At 34.0% G+C, this 20895-nt stretch overlaps 3 protein-coding genes across 3 annotated transcripts in view; 1 reads left to right on the top strand and 2 right to left on the bottom strand.

Moving 5' to 3' along the window:
* The window catches only part of LOC127943065 (U6 snRNA-associated Sm-like protein LSm7), a 2035-nt gene extending 1470 nt beyond the window's left edge, over positions 1 to 565 (bottom strand). Inside the window, exons 1-3 of the mRNA XM_052539191.1 lie at positions 504 to 565; positions 190 to 280; positions 7 to 78 (exon numbers count right to left, since the gene is read on the bottom strand). Of these exons, the coding sequence (XP_052395151.1) occupies positions 7 to 78; positions 190 to 280; positions 504 to 509 (169 nt within the window). The 5' untranslated portion in view covers positions 510 to 565. The remainder of the gene's footprint in view (positions 1 to 6; positions 79 to 189; positions 281 to 503) is intronic.
* A 6-nt stretch (positions 566 to 571) lies between these two features.
* Positions 572 to 11104, top strand: LOC127943063 (spindle assembly abnormal protein 6 homolog). Its single transcript, XM_052539189.1, has 17 exons — positions 572 to 951; positions 1126 to 1186; positions 1275 to 1354; positions 1468 to 1572; positions 1661 to 1832; positions 1941 to 2018; positions 2765 to 2884; positions 3371 to 3562; positions 3633 to 3827; positions 6409 to 6498; positions 6568 to 6747; positions 7424 to 7505; positions 9018 to 9136; positions 9275 to 9421; positions 10012 to 10094; positions 10176 to 10270; positions 10355 to 11104. The coding sequence occupies exons 1-17, from the start codon at positions 887 to 889 to the stop codon at positions 10426 to 10428; spliced, it is 1938 nt and encodes a 645-aa protein (XP_052395149.1). The 5' UTR covers positions 572 to 886; the 3' UTR covers positions 10429 to 11104.
* Positions 11105 to 11175: 71 nt separating this feature from the next.
* On the bottom strand, positions 11176 to 20710 carry mfsd14a1 (major facilitator superfamily domain containing 14A 1). Its single transcript, XM_052539190.1, has 12 exons — positions 20441 to 20710; positions 18527 to 18622; positions 18329 to 18391; positions 18119 to 18246; positions 17112 to 17226; positions 16810 to 17028; positions 15665 to 15778; positions 15479 to 15550; positions 15268 to 15380; positions 15032 to 15129; positions 14610 to 14764; positions 11176 to 13362 (listed from the first exon to the last, which is right to left on the bottom strand). The coding sequence occupies exons 1-12, from the start codon at positions 20516 to 20518 to the stop codon at positions 13156 to 13158; spliced, it is 1458 nt and encodes a 485-aa protein (XP_052395150.1). The 5' UTR covers positions 20519 to 20710; the 3' UTR covers positions 11176 to 13155.
* Positions 20711 to 20895: the final 185 nt, after the last annotated feature.

Below are 20895 nucleotides of genomic sequence, written 5' to 3'. Positions count from 1 at the left end.
CTCTACCTCGCATGTATTCAATGGTGCCATCCAACACAAGATTCAACAGCGGGTCGAAGCCTTTTAAAACTCCACTAGCTGAAAACAGGAAACAATGAATGTTAAAATTCAATGCAATTTAATTAATCATAATATAATGATATTACATTATTTAAACACCCAATTTATCTTTTAAAGCAACTGTCTCACCTTCACGGCCTCCTTGGAACTTTACTCTTATATGTTTATCGATGTATTTCGACAAATCAAAAATACTTTCTTTCTTTTTCTTGTCTTTATCCTGAAAATGCAACATTATGGATTATACAATATACTACAGGACTGTATAATGATATACATTATATTTATATATCAGGCAATGTAGCTTAGCGCAATAATATACACACTACATCACATATACAAAAACCAGCAGGATCTAGTTTAAAAGTACAGATTAAAGACCCCAAAAGGCATTTGTGTGTTCATAAACGCCATGCGTCCATAGAAGCATTTGCGCTACTCACCGCCATGTTCAAAACTCCTGTACGCCCCGCCCACTCTGCGTTGACGTTTGACGCCTGACTCTCGACCAATCACAACACGCGCCGGTGAACCATGACGGAAAATATTTAATTTTATCATCCTTAAACAGCCACAGATATAGATTAAACAGGATTTTAAAGCACTATATTCGCTTTTTAATATTTTTAAAAACTTAAACATGCTGAAATAAGATCATACGCGTGATTAGGTTGAGGCGCTCGGTACATCCGGTGAGAAACGGACAAACGCGGGAGCGAAGCGCGAGAAAACAAACCAGCAAATGTTTCACCCAACAGCGAAAAACACGAATAAAGCGCGATTTTTATCATTAATATCGCTTTAGAGGTTATTATATGAACACAAGATGAAGGAATTACTTTTTAACAAGAGGTTACAGGTGCTTGTGAAGAATAGAGATACCGATGAGAGGTAAAACCGATTGTAACTTAAGTTATATGTATGTATTTTAAACATAAATATGACCCAAATGTTTGTTTTTTGGATTTATAATTCCATTAATTGTTTTATATGTTATATTATTTTGTTTTTGAAGGCTATTAATGGTCTAAATGTGATTTATTTATAATGTTTTTTCTTTAATAGACGTACAGTCATTCGTATCAGTATTGAACTACAGCCATCATCAAGCCCTGTCCATAGAAAGGTGAGAAATTATCATTTATACATCATTAGTTATGTGTTCAGCGAATGTTTTTTAAATTTCTTGACTTTCTTTGTGTTTTTATCAACAGGATTTGGTTGTACGGCTGACGGATGATTCAGATTTTTACTTTTTATACAACCTTGTCATATCAGAGGAAGATTTTCAGAGGTATTGTGATCTGATCCTCCCTATTATATATGTAATATTGATCCATACTTATTTATATTTTACTTAAATGTGCACTTTTCAGTGTAATAATCAATTTTCGCTTTCCTTCACAGTTTAAAAGTACAACAAGGGCTTTTAATAGACTTCACATCATTCCCACAGAAATTTATAGACTTGCTTGAGCAGTGCATCTCTGAACAGGACAAAGAAAACCCACGGTGAGAGATCGTCTGGATATTAGCCCTTTCATATCTCCTGTTAATTGGGTATTGGTCGTGAGAACCGTTTCTGTCTGTTTGTGTTCAGGTTTCTGTTGCAGCTCACATCAGCTTCATCAGCGTTCGATCACAGTCCTTCAAACCTCAACATCGTGGAGACGAACGCTTTTAAACACCTCACGCATCTCTCTCTCAAACTGCTGCCGGGATCTGATACGGATATTAAGAAGTATCTGGCCACCTGTTTGTCCACCGTAAAGGTGAAGCTCATCATCACAGACTTGGGACTACAAAGGGAATTTATAATATGGTTTAATTCAACTTGTTTTTAATGAATAAATCTTTAAAACATCATTGCATTTTTACAGGAACAAACGCAGCAGTTGGAACAGAAGTTCAGGAAGACTGAGGAAGATCTGACAAGACAGCTGAATTATGCACAGCAAGTAAGTCCCATTTAAGATTCAAGAAGTGTGTGTGTGTGTGTGTGTGTGTGTTAGGGCTGTGAATCTTTGGGTAGGCTTCGATTCACGATTTATAGGTGTTCGATTTGATTCAAGAATAATTTTTGCAAATTTAGAACGATTCGATTCACAATGAAATTCGATTCGATTATAACGTTTTGTTTCCGCAATCTTTAAGTGCATTCACAGTATTGTTTAAATGCTTCCCCTAAATTCTTAAATGCTTAGGGGCCAAAATACACAGCAGCCTTTATGGACATAGGTTAAAAAAAAAAACCCGTTTGTTTATTATTAGATGCTAGTTTATTGATGCTATGGCATGACAAGGCATATGTAAAAATGTATGTAGCTCAAGATTATAAAAAAGAGCTTTAAAAGTATTATGTATCACCTAACATTTTGTCACACCAGGGGTGTAGTCATTTTTTCAAAAGTGACCGAAATGTCAAATACAATCCTTTTTTTTTTTTTTTTTTTTTACAATGAATCGTAAAAAGTATTTTTTATAAACCTTTAAAATCTCTCACGATTATTACAATTTAGTGCGAAAGGAATGTTTGGAAATGTGAACTGATTTTTCTACTGGCACGTTAGAGCAAAAGACAGAAATAACTGACCTTTTTAACGGATTTGACCTTTCTTTTTAGTGACAATACTAATTTGCCTTCCTTTTGCACAATATTGTATGTATGAAAATAATCGCTTCATCTTATTGATTCATCCTCTAGACCCTGTCTGAGAAAAGTCGAGAATTGGACAAGCTCCGTTCTGAATGGACGTCCCAAACGAACTCTCTGTCCAGCAGACACATGCAAGATCTCACAGCTGAGCGGGAAAAAGCTCTGGAGGTAACCTAAAGTCCACAGCCTGACTTGGGCATTTCAGTGTTCAACTGATTCGAAGTAATCTAGAAATTTTTCAAGTATTTAAACAAGCAAATAATTAAGTTAATTAATTTGGTTATATATTTATTTTATATATTTATGTTTGCTTATCATTCTTTTAATTTCTTACTATATTTATATCTTTATATAGTTTTCTTATTTTTATTTATATATTTTTGTTTTATTTGTTTATCTTATTTGTATTAATTTTTTTAAACTTTAATTATTTACATTTAAATTTAGAATTTTATTTATTTTTTTCATAGTTCTATTTATTTTACTGATTTTTTTTTTTATTTTTTTTATGTATTTTATTTATTTAATAATAAAAAAAATATATATATATATTTAGTTATTCAATGAATAACTAATTTTTGTGAACCAAATAAAAAATATCAGGCCCAGAATGCTAAAGTTCTAAAAGCTTATTTGGTTTACTGTATTGAATAGATACAAGGCCGTCTGCAGCAGCAGAACGAACAGCTGCGACAGGAACTTGAGTCGTCTCATCACAGAAGCACCCAGCAGCTCCAAACCAAAGTCTCTGAGCTGGAAACGGCCAACAGGGAGCTCACCGACAAGAAATACAAGAGTGACTCCACCATTCGAGACCTTAAAGCCAAACTGTCCAGTCTGGAAGAGGTGTGAGATTTATTCAGAAGGATGTGGTCTAGAAATCAAAAGAAAAATCTGACGCTGTGTCTTTGTCCAGGAGTGTCAGAGGTCGAAGCAGCAGGTTCTGTCGTTGAGGAGAGAGAACAGCACCCTCGACACCGAGTGCCATGAGAAAGCACGTCTCGTCCACCAGCTGCAGACGCGAGTGGCCGTCTTTGAGCAGGAGATCAGAGATAAAGAGCAGCTCGTGCTGCGGACCAAAGAGGTGCTGGAGGCCACACAGCAGCAGAAGGTGAGCGCGTTCCCCCCAATACTCATTAGCTTTATGAAAGAAAAAAAACAAGTGTGTGTGTGTCAGTGATGCGCGGGTTGATCCGAAATGAGCGGGTGCCTGCGGTCACCTGCGATTACCTGCGGTTACGAGTCATCCAAAAATATTTGTAATGATATTCGTGTCGTGGTCGGTCGGGTCATTTGAAGATGCCAATTAAACCTTTCTAATTTATATAGTACTACTAGACACGATTTTGAAATACTTAGGCCTACACTTTATTGGCTGAATAACTGGTGTGATAATAGAGTGACCACCGGTCCCACTTTACTTTGTAGTGTACAGCAATTTTACCCTTTGTCCCGCCTAACACAAATTGAGCATCTGTCCTGCTTTTTCATTCGACCCTGCCTAATAAATAGACGGATACGTCCATAGACGTACTGTTAACTTATGTCCAATAGTTCAGAGGAGAGCAATAAAAGTGTTAGTCGATAGGCTGAGTCGTACGTCAATCAAACTTTTGACTGGTGCACGAACGCCTCTTCAACACTGTCAACAAGCTCAAATTGGAGAGCGCGCGCTGTTAAAAAGAAATACAGGCTATATATTACAGAAATCTTGACATGTCTACTTTTAAACGGAAATATTCAAATCAAAATAAATAGGCTACTCTCTGATTATGTAATCCATATGAAATGTGCATTTCTCTCTGGTGAGTTCGCATTTTCAACTTCATCTTAGCAGCGACACAGAAAACACCAGTTTATTACTAAACAATTAAATGACTCCTTGCTACTTTAGACACATTCATAATCATTACTTTAACCGGTTCTTTGTGGCAAGCCTTATGTGTGCGGTCATAACGCTTAGTATCCTGTAGGCTACGGCCTATTTAAATAATTAAATTAATATAAAAGGGCGGGACACACAAAAATATGCCAGTAAAATTATACATTTTATCACAAAAAAACCCAATGCCATTCTTTATACTTATTTACAATTGTGTTTAAAGTTTGTCTACAAGTAATATAATTATGAAAAACAGTAAACAAGTTTCACCCAAATTTAATTTGTCTTTTAATTAAAGAAAATTAAAAGCATTTTATTTTTTGTCAAATAAAGGGGATTTGTTATTCAAATTAAAACATGGAAGAAATATTGTGTGATTTATTTCTTTAAAAACTTTTTTAAATTTTTTCAACAGTAGTAGCAGTATCACATACATTCTACTTAATAATAGTGATATTTTTAGCACAATGCCTTTTATGTAAAAATGAACTTATTTTGACCTTTAAAATAAGGTGAATACCTTTAAATGGACACTGGTTTTACTCAAATGAAACGGTAAAATGCTTGTGAAGTGACTCAGAACAGCTCTGGTGATGTTGTTTATGTATTGATGTCCTCATTGAGACGGTCATGCGCTTCAGTCCATGTAGTAAACAAACCCGCACGTCACATATCTTATATCACTATATGAGTAATTTTATATCAAGATAATGATATATATATCATGATTAGGGGTGGGAGAAAAAATATCACAATAATGAACATGCACGATATTGTTATCGTGGACACTTTAAAATAAATAATTTAAAAAGGTTAGCTAATGAGACCTAATTATAAAATGATACCCATTGTTCTTTTCATTTTGCACTTTAATCTGTTTAAACAATTTGTTTACTTTATAGATTTTTGTGTGTTGCTGTAATGTAAATGTTCAATTCTTTTTGTTACAGGGAAAAAACTTTACTGTGAAATGTGATTTAAGCTGCTGCAATTATCACAACATGAAAATTTGATACGTCACATTCCTGGTGTATATATTTGTATTTGTGTGTGGGGGATTTTTCTATACATTTCTTTTTCTATCTATATATTTTATCATTTTTAATTCTCAATAATTCTTAATAATGCTATACATAATGTTTTTCAAATATGTTATATATATATATTTGATTTTAAATATTTTAAACTAATAAATATATTTTGATACTACTTAATACTAATGACAAAACTATTCTAATTAGTGAGTCTGTAAATAATAAAAAAAAATATATATATATATATTATAGATTGGGGCGGCAGTGGCTCAGTGGTTCATGTAGGTTGTCTACAAACCGGAAGGTTGGTGGTTCGATCCCCGGCTCCACCTGACCAAGTGTCGAGGTGTCCTTGAGCAAGACATCTAACCCCAGCTGCTCCCGACGAGCTGGATGGCGCCTTGTATGGCAGACACCGCCGTCGGTGTGTGAATGAGTGTGTATGGGTGAATGTGAGGCAAATTGTAAAGCGCTTTGGATGGCCATGTGGTCTGTTGAAAGCGCTATATAAATGCAGTCCATTTACCATTTACCATTTATATATATATAATATACCGAAGACGGTTTATCAGAATTTGTTTGCATTACAGTAATGAGAAGTTGCAGGAAAAATTTTATTTCACAATTGGAAAAATCTTACTGTTCTTTGTTCTTATTATTAAACAATTATTTTAAAATAAATTTTTTAAATATATAATTTTTTTTAATAATGAGATGAAATATGACCTAGATGTGTCACTTTAATGTATTTGTTTTTCAATTTGTATTTTTGCTAGAATTCTGTCGAAGGAAATGTCGAAAGTAAGCATCTTCAAATCGGCAAGTTGGAGGCCACAGTGAAGTCCCTGTCGGAGGAGCTCCTCAAGGTTTGCGTTAGAAGGAAATGATTTCTACAGTCAAGTTGAACACGTCTCACACTCAGTTTCTCGATGCAGGCGAACGGCATCATCAAGAAGCTCCAGGGGGATCTGAAGACACTGATGGGGAAGATCAAGGTGAAGAACACCGTGACGGTGTCTCAAGAAAAGATCCTGCAGGAAACTACAGAGAAACTGCAGCGGGAGCAGCGAGAGCTGCAGGACACCCAGCAACAGCTCCGACAGAAAGAGGAAGAGGTACTGTGTGCTGCCAATCAATCAATCAATCAATCAATTTATTTGGACTTTTCACAATATAATGAAATAAATAAAACTACCGAAAAAGGTGTAGGGTGAAACCTTGCTTATTATGACTAACCTTTAAACATAGTTAACTGATGTGTGACAATTTTCTCTAAAATAGATAATACAAGATAAACAATGTCATATAAACAATTCCCCAAATGTACATACAGAATTAAAAACAAACATAACAAAAATACACTTTCCGGCTATTACTTCAATATTGTTACAATACATTCACAACTATTGATACAGAGTCATATAATTATTTATCATCTTATTTTGATACATTTTCTTAAATTTGCCATGTGAATTACATACCGGTAATTTAAATTCCTTATCACATTTATTCCATAGATTTACCCCTTTGGCAGATTAACACCTACTTTTTGCATTAGTTCTTGCCATTAATTTTTAAACACATAAAATTCCCTTAGATTATACTGGCTTTCTCTTATTTTGATCAGCCTCTGAATACAATTTTAAAGTATCAAAATTAATAATCAACTTGTTTGTTGGTTTGTAATAATCAACCCTTTTAACAATCCTAACAGCTTTCTTTTGTAACATAGTTTTATATGACTCAATAACAAATGCCTGTTCGATGAAGAGTTCTTTTCATTTGCTTTAGGTGATGAAATTAAAGGAACAGTTAGAAGCTACAGTTCAGAAACTGGACGAGAGCAGAGAAGTGTTAAAAACCAATGAGAACGGTGAGTGCTTTTATTTATTCACTCCATTTTTGTGTTTATTTTTTTTAGTTGTCTTTTTTTCCTTTATTTATATACATATTTATTTTATGGATGCACGATATATCGATATCGGCCGATAAATGCTCATTATGTTATCTTTATCAAACCGATAAGAGAAATTTTCCGATATATTAAAGCCGATAATGCATTATTTCCTGCAGAGACACTTTAGATGCGTACTATTCCCATGATGGTTTTTAATTGCTTGAAATATAGGCCTGTCACGATAACTTTTGCTAACTAAATTTTGCTGGACGATAAATTGTCCAAGAAATTAACGCGATAAACGATAATATTGTCGTTCTAAGACCAGTTTCAACGAAGCGAGCGAAAAGTAGGCCCATTTCGACAGAGAGGGCAACGAAGTTACTTGCAAAATATGCTACGGGGTATTAAAATAAAGCAGTAGAGCAAGTACAATGTGGGGCATCTGTGCCATCGGAAAGGGTGGTTTTTTTTTTACCGCAGGCTGCGCTCCAGACTAATCCCACATCATGACATGTTACAGTTTTTTTAAATAAAATTAGAAAATAATAATAATTATCGCGGCTGAAAAACGTATCGAGCTCTTTTTTTTTTATCATGCGATTAATTAATGTATCGACAGGCCTATTGAAATATTATTGGAATCACTAAAAATTTAAATACAGTGATGTGCAACGTACAGGGCAAGTCTGTCATAATATAATTAGAACGTTACTGTTAAATAATGTTGTGGAATCTTTGTTTACGCTCTGTTGTGAACAATGGTATTATTTAAGATTATTCTTTTTCAACATCATTGATATATTATTAATAATATCCACCACATGTGTTTTTATCCTATCATTTTCATCAACTATATGGTTTAATTACAATTATTTCCATATTGTCAGGACAGAGTTTATTCTGCTTAATTTATCTACATCCCATGGAATATTTTTTTTTTTTTTTTTTTTTTTTTTTACACACGCAAGTAATGTTGTCTAGAGACTTGTTTGCATTATATTATTTATTTGTAAAGCTGCTTTATTTGATTTATTTTGAAGTGTTTCATAACTTTTAATGGTGAGATGCCAAGATATTGGTTATCAGCTTTCATTTATAAAGAATTATCAGTTATTGTATCGGCCAAAAATTTAATATTGCTGCATTCCTAATTTATTTAGTTTTATTTTTTATGTATTCATTTTTATTATCTTTTTTTTTCTTTATCAAGATTTTTGATGGTGATTTGTTTTTTATTTTTTAATTTATTTATTTTTAATTTCTTTTTACTTTTTATTATGTTTTATTGTACTAATCTTATTTATTTGTTTTAATTTATATACTTTTCACATAATTTATATTTATGTATTAGCTCTTTATTAGGTTATTTTTGTTTATGTATGTTTCTATATTCTTTTATATATATATATATATATACACACACACACACATTCCTGTTTAATTGCAACATTTTCAAGGCATTTTTTCTGTGTTCATATTCTTCAGTAATAACTTGGCTAAACAAGCAGCTGAATGAGAACCAGCTCTATCGGAAGCAGGAAACTTTAGGAATGTTTGAGACTCCTGCCGCAGGTCTGAGAACAGGAAGTGTTCCTCACAATATGGTAATGAATCACTGTCACTGAAACAGGTTTTTGTCTGTAGATTTAGCAGGAAATCAGACAGTGAGGATCAGTTTGATTGTTTGCATGTCAGATTGGACTTGTCTTTTGAAGTGATCTAGCTGTTCTTATCTTCTTTAGCTGGATAGCAAAGGTTTCCCCTCGTCTCTTGGACAGGGCTTCCCCATCACCTCTACCATGAACTCCAAATATCCTCTTCCTGTTTCCTGTGTGAGCTCAGGACCTCGCTCTGTCCTGTCAGCGCACAATCAGACGTCTGGACCAAAGGCAGGCCTCTGTCATGTCATCTTTTCTTTCCTGCATTTATTAGTTTATTTCTATAGTTTGCATGTCTCTGCTCACACTGAACACAAATCTGATTTCTTCGTCAAAACTTAATCACTAAGTGTCCTTTTTTATTATTATTATTTTTTTTTTCATTCCAAAAATATAAATTTTCTAACATTTTCACCGTGATTTTGTGAAAACGTGACAAATCACAAATTTTCCTAAAATATATTTTATAACGTTTGTTCACCATACTTTTGTGAAATAATTACCACAGTTTCTAAGCATAACATTTTTCATCACAATTTTGTAAAACAATTTACCATCATTTTGAGAATAGATTCCCCCAATTTCCCCTCTATTTTCTTTTTTAAAAAATTGTTTCCACCATTATTTTTAAAATATAAAAAATATTTCAAAAACTTGTCCATTAATTTGTTGAAAATAATTACACACACGTCATATTTCTATGAAAACTGAACTCATTTGACTGATGTGCCTAAAAATCAGACTTGTCAGTGTGAGCAAAGCCTTTAGTGTTTTTCAATGACAATCACTGCTTATGAATGTGTTTTGATAATTCCTTTCAGGTCCAGTTTAACCCCATGAGTGCCAAACCTTCAGCAGCAGGCGTGAGTCCCACTGCACTCTCCCAACCCTCCAATAAAGAGAAGTGAGTTCCTCTTTCAGTCAGTTCACTTCCTGTTCTCTGAGCTAAAGCCTCTGGTGTGACCAGTATCTCTGCTCATAACAGCGGAGGACCTGTTGGTCTGGACCCCAAGTACTTTGAGAGACGAGATGACAGCATCCCTCTCCGCGGTCTTCTACCCAGCATGCATCTAAATAGAGGCAAAACCACAAAAACTACTTTTCCCTATTTATTCTTAATTAAATATTTTATTCTTATTAAATATTTAATATCTTTATTTGCAGAGGTTCCTAAGCCTTTAAACACAGCTGGAGCAAAACCAACAGTGTCTGCAGCTTCTGCGTATTTCCCAGGATGACGAACAGCAGTTTAGATGAACTAAGTTGAATGTGTGAATGCCACTAAGATGGGAATTTATTGCAAAGTGTCCGTGCACATGATATTCTTGTTTAAAATGTATTCAATAATTTATTAAAACATTTATTTTAAATCCATTTCTCAACCTGCTTACTATGGAAGCCCATATCACAGAATTAAAAAAAGAGGGAAAAATAATTTAATTGAAGTAGAAGTCAAATAGATGTTTATACCTTGCTATTATTATTTTTATTTTTTTTTTGTGGCGGGAACAGGCTTTTTTTACTCACAATTCTGATTTAGCAATTTAGCAATTCTGATTGCTTGAGACTTTGGCATTATTGTCTAATTTATCAATAATAATGGTGCTAAAGTTTGGTCCTTTAGGTCTGTGATGCCTATAAAACGTCTTTGCAGTGTCTTAAACTTGATTGTGCCATGCATAAACTGTCTCTAAACATGAACCTTAGCCGAACACTCAGAGCTGCCATTGTATGCAAAATGTGAGTGGTTTTGCTGTGTAAAGCTGTCTATAATACATTGTGTGTACATTTATATTTTCTATTTATGGTTTAATACAATTAACTTTGTTTATCATGGATTGCAGTTTGGCTACTTGTTCATCAGTAGCTGAATTTTAGGACAAACGTAAATAAAATAATGCAGTTTGAATTTTTTTTGTTTGTTTTTTTTTCACTTTTTTAATGTTTGGTTTAAAGTATAAAAACAACCAACACGATCACACATATCAAAATATTTAACTTTTATTGAAATGCATGTTTAGATACTTTAATACGTTTAAACATATTTACATTGCTCGGTCAAAAACAATACACCATGTTTAAAATTTATAATGAAAACGGCACAACAAAACCACAGAATGTAAAAAGAAAAAAAGCACACTGTATTCCGAGATGAAGGAAATATTTTACAGGAAATCATTTCATAAATATCCAAAGCACACAACTAATATTTCAAATCAACTTGCCTATCTTGTGTCAATAATATATCAATACATTTGGTCAAATGCCAAACCTTAAAATGAGCCATTCATCTGTCTTTAAGAAAACAAATATATATATATAGAAAGGCCACTGGCAAATTTCACCTGTTTCTCAAATGTCCGTTGGCATTTGCGAAATGCTTTGCGTAAACTTACATAATTTTAATAAAAGAATGTTTCTACACAAGGCTGAAAGCGAATCCAGACGGAAGACTCATCACGTTTCAGTTTCACAATTTACTGTTATTTTACGCAAGACTTTTCAGTTGTGTAGAGTCTCAAGCGTCACTTAAATCCGCCAGTTTCCGTCAACAACACAATTAAAGCTGGGAAAAGGCACCATTGATTCTAAGTGATAAAAAGAAAACAGGCTTCAGCTTAAACATTAACAGAAAACGAAAAGGAACTTTGAAGCTATACCACAATCATTCCACTGCGACGAAGTCTGAAACCCAACTGTCAGTTAAGGCCATTCACGTCAAAGCATTAGAAATCCTTAAAAAATTATCTGTCATGTAGCATAACAAACTCGTGATCTCATGAACGCAGCACATTTATAGCAAACCATTCGGTAAGGTCACTGGGCCTCAAAAACGACTGACATTTTATGATTCTCACTAAAAGTTTTACGAACGACTTCTACGACTTTTATCGCTCTGCGTAAATTCTTATATGAACAAAAATTTACATAAATTTGTTCAACTCGAATTCGTACGAACGGTTTTACGAACAATTTGCAAAAATTCGTTAAGCGCAGATTCTTACATATGGTTTTACGAAGTAATTTTCCGAACGATTCACACAAATGCAATTCGTCCGAAATATTTAAGAATGGTTTTATGAATGATTTGCGAAAATTTGTGTTGAACAAAAATAGTTGCAAATAGTTGTAGGAAACAAATTACACAATTTTGTCACATCTCAAATTCTAACGAATGGTTTTCCGAATGAGTTACTCAAATATGTTCAACTCAAAACCTTACAAGTAACTTTACGACCAAATTCACACATTTGTTTAACTGAAATTCTTACAAATGGCATAACCAATGACTTGCATGAATTTGTTCTCTGCGAATCCGCGGAAAAATTTCTACCATTCTTCAACTCAAATATTTTTACGAATGAGTTACTTAAGTTTGTTCAATGCAAATTCTTGCGAATAGTTAACATCATTTGTCCTGCTTGCGTTTCATGAATGAAGCCTGTTATTTGTACACTGTCGCAAGGCCCTTCTGATAAGAGGAACACACTGTGTTCGGAAACATTCCTGACCAGGTTAATGTCCCTGAGTGAACTATGGTAATGAAGAACTAGACAGTCAAATAGAGCAATGTAAAAAGACAGAAAAAAAGGCGAAGAACAAGTAATAAGAAGAATAAATAAAAGACATTACAATAGTGCCTTTGGAAAGAACCATTGTATAATATAACGTTCTTCTATATACACATTTCTTTTAAAAAGTGGTGCTCTATTGGTGATTCAGCAGGGACGCCCAGTCTTAATCTTAGAGACTTTCCTTCCTGTCTGTAATTTCCATAAACCTTAATGAACAAGTTTAGGTTTATTTAAATGATATTCTGCAGGAAGGTAGAGCTCTAGGGGCAAGACTGACCATGCCTCCGATATAGCTTTACATTTCAATAAATGACAATAGCCTCCATGCGCAGTTTCTTTCCCAATGCTTAATAAGGGGCGTGGCCAAAATAGCCACATTGAAACTCCCAATCACACGTTAGTGTCCTGTAGAAGGGGCTCTTTGGCCTCACCAGGAGGGTGGGGACTGTGCGGGTGGCCGTGGGGGGATGTGTGCTTCTTCCAGCTGCCCGCACGAGTGCCCATATGGGGGTGTTCGGGAATGAAAAGCGCCACCAGGAGCGCCAGCAGCACAGAACACGCACCAAAGAGGAACGGCGGTCCCGGGATTATTGCACTCTGTTAGAGGAACACATGAGGTGGAAACACGGTTAACGCAAAGACTTTTCACAAAACCGTCTACAGTTAAGGCCTATTTAGACAAATTTTCGTAACAAAACTATGCAATCACTTTTTTTAAATGCATCTCTATAAATAATAAACGATAAAACACTATATTGTGATAATTCACTCATTTTTACATATGGAGGCTAGTTTGAGTGTCGAATTGCTTGGATACCAATTATTCTGGAATTTTACCAAAAATGTACACAAATTAGATCCATTGTGAATTCTTGCAAATATATTTTTTAATTATTTACATTTATTCCGCCTTGAATTGTTTTACGAGCAATATACAGATTGTTACCAAACAATTCTTTCATGTATTCAAACTTTCTTTCATGTATTATTTCTTTCACTTTCGACTTCCAGTTTTTTCAGAGAATAACAAACGTTCGGCAATTTTACAATTTACACAAAATTGGTTTTCTGCTGACATTTCTACGAATGGTTCTATGAACAAATAACAAATTCAACTGCATGAATTTTTGCAAAAGCAATTCACAAATTGGTACTGAATTTTTTTAAAGAGTATTCAAGCTTTAAACTTCAGATCAAAAATTGTGCAAATTTTACGCACATTTTACACAAATTGGTTCAGCACAGGTTTTTACGAATGCTTCTACATACAGTTACCGACAAACTTGTTCTGCATGAATTCTTGCAAATAGTTTCATGACCTATTTAAATGTATTCCTCTTGACTTAAGAATACAGTCCTATTAACAACTTCCCCAAATTATGCTCTGATCAAAATCTTGCAAATATTTTTACGAACTATTCAAATTGATTTTGCTTTGATGTCTTAAGCAGCGTTTTACAAGCATTTTCAAAAACATACCAAACAATACCAATGGTACCAAACAATTCCTTTACGTATTCCAAATATAAACTTCATAACAAAAATTTAGCAATTTTATGAACAATTTACAAAAATTCTGCTCGACCTGTGGAAGCTAGGAGTTTTTTTTGTTTGTATTGCATTTCATTCACATATCCAAACTTCTTTCAGAAAATTATGAAAACGATTCAATGCACGAAAAGTATATTTTGTACTTAGTGTTGTTTAATAGCATTACACTAGAATTTTAACAAAAAATAAGTGTCTATTATTAAAAACTAATTTAACCATTAAAACAAACCACAATTGACAGTAAACAGCAATCAACGTAGTTCAGTTATATTTAACGATGTGCGGTGATTTACCTGTTGGTGGTGATCGTGGTGATGCTGTATATCCGGTTCTTTCTCTGGAACTTGGTCCAACTCGACATGAAAGATGTAGAAGATGAAGCCATAGAGAGCCGGACCCAAACCGTTACACAACCCGCGGATTCCCGTAACCATACCTTGACCCACGCCTGCAGAAACAAGAGCTTTAGCAGTCGACCTTAAATTAAAAATGTAAAAAAATAACATTTATGCATTTAGCAGACGCTTTTATCCAAAGCGACTTACAAGTGCATTCAGGCTATCAATTTATACTTATCATGTGTTCCCGGGGAATCGAACCCCCAACCTTGCGCTTGATAACGCAATGCTCTACCAATTGAGCTACAGGAACACTAAAGAATTACCTTAAAGAATAACCCTGCATCTATAACTTCATAAAACTCAAGAAAACATACCTTGTTGATCCGGATCGGCTGTGCGGGAAATCAGGGCGCTAACAGCAGGGAAAGTGATACTAGACATGGCGGCAAGGGCTCCAGCTGCCCACATCATCCTGGAGGTTTGGAGCAATGCATTGGACATTTCATTAGTAGTAATTGTTACATCATTCTTAACGCAACAGTTCAACCGAAAACCAAATATATAATTTACATCAGTTTTATAAACTAAAACAAAGCCTCTCGAGGCTTACCATGGCTCCGATCCGAACCCATACCAGGCGAGCTGCAGAATCTGAAATCCCAATCCCAGCAAAATTGTGTTCTTGTTCCCGATGGAACGCATTAGTAAACTTAATACAACTGTCTGTAGACAGAAAAAAAGTCACATTTAACATCATCCACAATATAAAATAATGACCAAAAAATATTTTACTAGTATGTATCTAACAGAAAAATACTGACCTGTGCAACAATAGACATCAATCCTAGAACAGCAATGAAAGCTGCAACACTTTCAGGTGAAAATCCCATTATCTGGATAAGAGGACAAAACATATGATAAACCAGACTTGCCCAGTAAACACAGTTCATTAAACAGCAAGTAAAATATGAACCACAGATTTGGATGAAATCCCTCCCTTGCTGTACCTGTTGCAGATAGAGGAAGAAGCTGGAGTATTGGCCAGCCTCAGGCAGATTTGACAGAAACACTGTTATACAGATGAGCAGAACCGTCGAGTCCTGGCCCACCTTCCTCAAAGACTAGAGAAGAAGAGATTGATGCTTAGGACCAAACTGTGTGGCAATGTCATTTTTTTAAAACCCTCTTCTTTGATTCAAGACTAGTCCTATTGTAAATTTTATACATTTTTTAAAGGCAGTGTGATGTTGGACATTTAATTGTGCAATAAAATTATTACTCATATTTTTACATCCAACACATTTAAGATTTAAAATTAATCTTTAAAAACTTTAGGAATTTTAAAACACCGCTCTATCCCGCAGGTGTCTGCCAAGTTTGGGGCTTGTGGCTTTAAAGCCCTAGGAGGAGTAGCGCTAATCTATTAAAATGCAATGTATTTAAAATGACTTTTTTTGTGTGTTTTAAATGTATTTAAATATTGCTAGAATTTTAATACTAGTTATTTGTTTGTTTATTTGTCGATAAAAAAAAAAAAAAAAAATAGCAAAAAATTACATTGGCTATTTAACTATAGACACATCTCTATTTGTAAAAATATTGAACAGCTACGAGTGTGATATTGCTCATATATATATATATATATATATATATATATATATATACACACACATGCAGTATTAATGAAGTCTGCATTCGTTTACGAGCCCACATGCGTAAAAGCCAACCTTAAAATCTGTCTTTAAGTTAGCGTGACCGTGCTAACCAATCAAAACCAAGTATAAGGTTGTGGGAAACTACAGCAGACTTCAGAGGAACTCTTTAGAACAACCCACGTGTTAAACCTTATATGACATGCGTACACAAAACTCCATTATGTTGACACATCATGCTTTTGAGAGGAAATGGGCGTAACAAATGTTTCCCTACAGAAAACCACACAGGATATGAGTAAAGTGTTAAGTGCTGTCCTCTGTTTTTAAAATGCACATTTTCGGCCAACACTCGCTTCACCGGTTACTATATATGCAATGCAGTTAATGTCCACAATGACATATTTCCAAATAAAACTGGTTATTCTTTAGGGAAATGCTTTAGTCCATTGGGAACTGATTGGACTGTGATATTGATGTACTGATAAAAAGGTACTGACAGCAAAGGGGTCTGCTTGTTCCCATGAGATTGGAGCGCCCCAGGAGGCCGGTCTCATTTTTTCCGGCAGTGATTCGGGCACGGCCACCAGGATAAAGCAGATGTCCAGCATAGCAATGGCAGAAGCCAGAACCACTACCAGACTGTCTCCGTAGACCTGACTCAGATACGCGCCGATGGCTGGGCTCGTCACCAGACTCGCCGCAAACGTGGCCGAGACCTTTCAGAGAACGGACAGAGAGGTTAATACAAAAACAAAGGTGTTAAAAGATAGGTGGCGTCATGTTGAGCGGTTCTCCATACCATGCCGTAAGCCATACTGCGCTCATGCTCTTGGGTGATGTCGGCCACATAGGCAAATATAACCGAGAAGGTAACGGCGAACACTCCAGATACAGAGATGATGGCAAAGTACCACCTGAAAAACATCAGGAACACTTATACACCTGCGCAAGCTTGTGATTTAAGATGTGCATTTGGATTACAAAATAGAAACTAATAGATATATCAGTGACAATGATATTTGGGCTTTTTGAGATGATCTGTACTGGCTGTTAACCAATATTACAATCAGTATGTTACAATAAAAAAAAATTAAAAAATGTATTTTTATTGTTTTTTTTTTTTTTTATTAAACAAAACTTTATTATTGGACATAGAAAATAATGAAACATGTAAAAAGAAAAAGTATGGATTTTGTGTACATCTTATTTGCTTCTTTTTTAATTAAAAAAAAAAATAATAATAATAATTAAAATAAATTAAATATTAAATTCAGAGTGAACATAATATAATGAAATAAAAAATTAAAGATAAACTGATTTTATTTTTTTTTAAATGCCAAAAGTATGCAACTAAACTATTCAATTTTTGGAACTTGAAAATGTGTTTACATCTCATCTTTTTGAATTCACACATAATAAAAAATAACTTTAAAAATAAAATACTAAAAAAACTAAACATCTTATATCAAATAATGACAACTATATAATGTAACAATAAAATAAAATAATAATTTTATAATTTAAATATAAAAAAAATTACTGATTTACCAAAATTTTGAAAGTTAAAATATACAAATTTTAACTAATTCAAAACATTAATAAATATTATAGCAGTATACGAATAATACTAAATTAACTCTGTTACAAAAAAATTTCATGATTAATATATTCAGATATCCAAATCTAATAAACTTAAATATAAATCAAACATTTAATTAAAAATAAAATAAACAACATTTAAATTTCTTTTTCTACATTTCATAAAAGTTAATACACATGTGTCCAAACAAAAGAAACACAGCGTACCATGGGCTGATCTTCAATAAAGGAATTGGAGCACACGTGAAGAAGACGGTGAGTAAAAGAAAGGACTTCCTTCCCCAAACGTCTGACAGAGCACCAATCAGAGGAGCGCTTAAAAACGACAGCAGACCCTGCGAACACAAACACGGCGCTTCAGAATCAAGAGCGAGACAGATCATCAGGATGTGAACTGAGGGATGTTAAAGACGATACCTTGACCCCCTGGATCAAGCCGTTCATGAGAAACGTGTGTTTGGGGAAGGTTTCATGAAGAGCCTGCAGACACAACATCAGTTATGACGCCAAAGCAACGTAAAGCTTTCCTACATGATCATATTACCCAATATAACATTACAACACCCATAACATGAAAACAACATCTTATTCTGGTTCAAAACAACCTCCACTTACTCCTAAAGTTGGTGCTGTCAGCAAACCCCAAGCGAAGAACTCCAGAAATATGACGATGACGGCGTGATAAACGCTTGGAGAACCATAGCCTTGAGGCTGGAGAGAGAAGAACCAGAGATGTCAACCATGGTGAAGAAACAAACCAGTATTATTACACATCCTCTGTGGCCTCGGATCGCTTGATTACACGATTAGGACTGTTTGAGGCCCGATCTATTAATCTTGAGTATCAGACGTTTTCGTGACAGGAATCGTGCACCTGTATTTCGAGCAGAAACCAACGCAGATTCTGACTTACTTTGTGCTGTAGCCAAGATTGAACAGAGTCAGAGAGGATACAAAATTACAAAACACAGGAGCTCTGGGAACTAGGCTCAAATTTGGACTAAACACAACCTACAATTTGAATAAAACAAGTGAGCAGGACATTTGATAACATCAATCATTTCTGGCCAGACAGCCAATCGTTTCTGGAAACATGTGGGTGAGTTTATGAAAATTTAAAGCAAATGATCTGCAACTCAACTGGAACGGACCACATTCACACACGTGACGGCCTCCTTTGAGTTTAAAGCTTTTTAGACAAATCTGACCATTATGATATTTATTGACACTGGTGTTGTTATTGATAACTAAAACTATTTAAAAATGGCTTGTGCTGTCAAACTATTCAAGTTTTTGTTTACATAATATATGAGCGTGTACTGAGTGTATGTGTATTATGTATATATAAACACATCCATGTGTATATTTACGAAAAATATGCTATTTTTATATATTAAATATATTTATATATAATTTAAAATATAAGAACATAAATATGTAAATATTTTCAAAATATACACTGTATGTGTGTGCATGTATACATAATAAATAAACATAGTAAACATACATATAGTAAATAAACAAAAACTTTTATTTTGGATGCGATTAATCACGATTAATTGTTGCCCAGCTCTAAAATAGCTTTCAGTGAAATACATAAAACTAAATATATAAATGGCAAAGGCACAAAACTAAAATTACAATAAATAATATTACTAAAACTTAAAAATTATAAATGTATTTCTAAAAATGTGAAATATATTAAGTTTAAGTATTCAAATTAGTACACTTGACATAATAATAAAATAGAAATATTTACACGAAACACATAGCTAATAATAACAACATTACTTTAACTTACTACAATTAACATAAAATGTTAAATTAAAATATAAACATTTTAAATTAAAAAGCTATTTAAAAATGTTAATATAAATAAAAGAATATAAAAAACATAACATCGTTCTTTGATATTTATCATGATACTGATTGATTATCATATCCATGTAAAAAAAAAAGAAAAAAAAAAAGAGCAAAACTAGGTTTAGCAATACTAAGTTCTTCTAAAATATTAGTTCCTCAATTAAAAAAATGTGTGTTTGCATCCCAACTGCAGCTTTTAAATTAATTAATACAGCGTTTAATCTAATAGTGTGTAAGGCAATAACTGTATCTTTTTATTCTCTTTTACGTAATGTAAGGTGACTAGTGTTTTTTATTTATTTTTTATTATGTTTGTTATTAATTGTATGGTGCTGGTGAGCCAAAGACAATTTTCCACTCAAGTGGACAATAAAGTTAAACAATTTGTTTTGTTTGAACGTTATAATAGTTAAGTCCATTTATATTAATAAAATCACGTATGATCTTCGGATTTATGTGCGCTGGTGTGATTTATTACAATTTTACAGGAAGTAAATACTGATGTTTACAGCCTTGAATGTCAGTTAACGTTACTCCTCCAACGCGTGCTCAAAAGCATTTTGTCTTTCAGAGGTTGAAATAATACTTATGTATTATGCCAATTTAAGACTTTAACGGTTGAATTCTTTAACGTTTTTTTGCGGTTGAATACAATAAGACGCTCACCGTTCCTCCATCCTTGATGATGATTTTCTTCGCCAGTAACAAACTGCGATTCACTCGCTTCTTCTTCTTCTGGGTCATATTATCATCTTAGTTCTTCACGCTAGATTAAAATCGGCTTCGTTTGAACGCAAACGCATCTGTGTGGATGTTGAGAGGGAGACGGAGGAGGAAAGAAGGGGGATATTTAGCAGTTTTGGGCTGTTCTCGGTCCATTCAGTTTCGCATCATGTATACTGCAGCCATCTTCCCGAAGAGACTCATGGTGTGCGTCATGACGTCGGCATCATTCGATTCCGCCAGGACACGCCCACACACAATGCGCACACGTGGTCAAAACACGAGGAACGAATAACTAAAATTCTTTTTTGCTTTTTCTGGTATTTAAAAAATTAGATTTTATTTTTTTTAACACATTTTTATACAAGACATTTTCCTTGTTATGTTCCTTGTTAATT

The sequence above is a fragment of the Carassius gibelio genome, chromosome A22, assembly GCF_023724105.1.
Source record: "Carassius gibelio isolate Cgi1373 ecotype wild population from Czech Republic chromosome A22, carGib1.2-hapl.c, whole genome shotgun sequence".
Lineage (NCBI taxonomy): Eukaryota > Metazoa > Chordata > Actinopteri > Cypriniformes > Cyprinidae > Carassius > Carassius gibelio.
The sequence above is the reverse complement of the archived record's forward strand: the minus strand, read 5'-3'. Positions and strand labels throughout refer to the sequence as shown.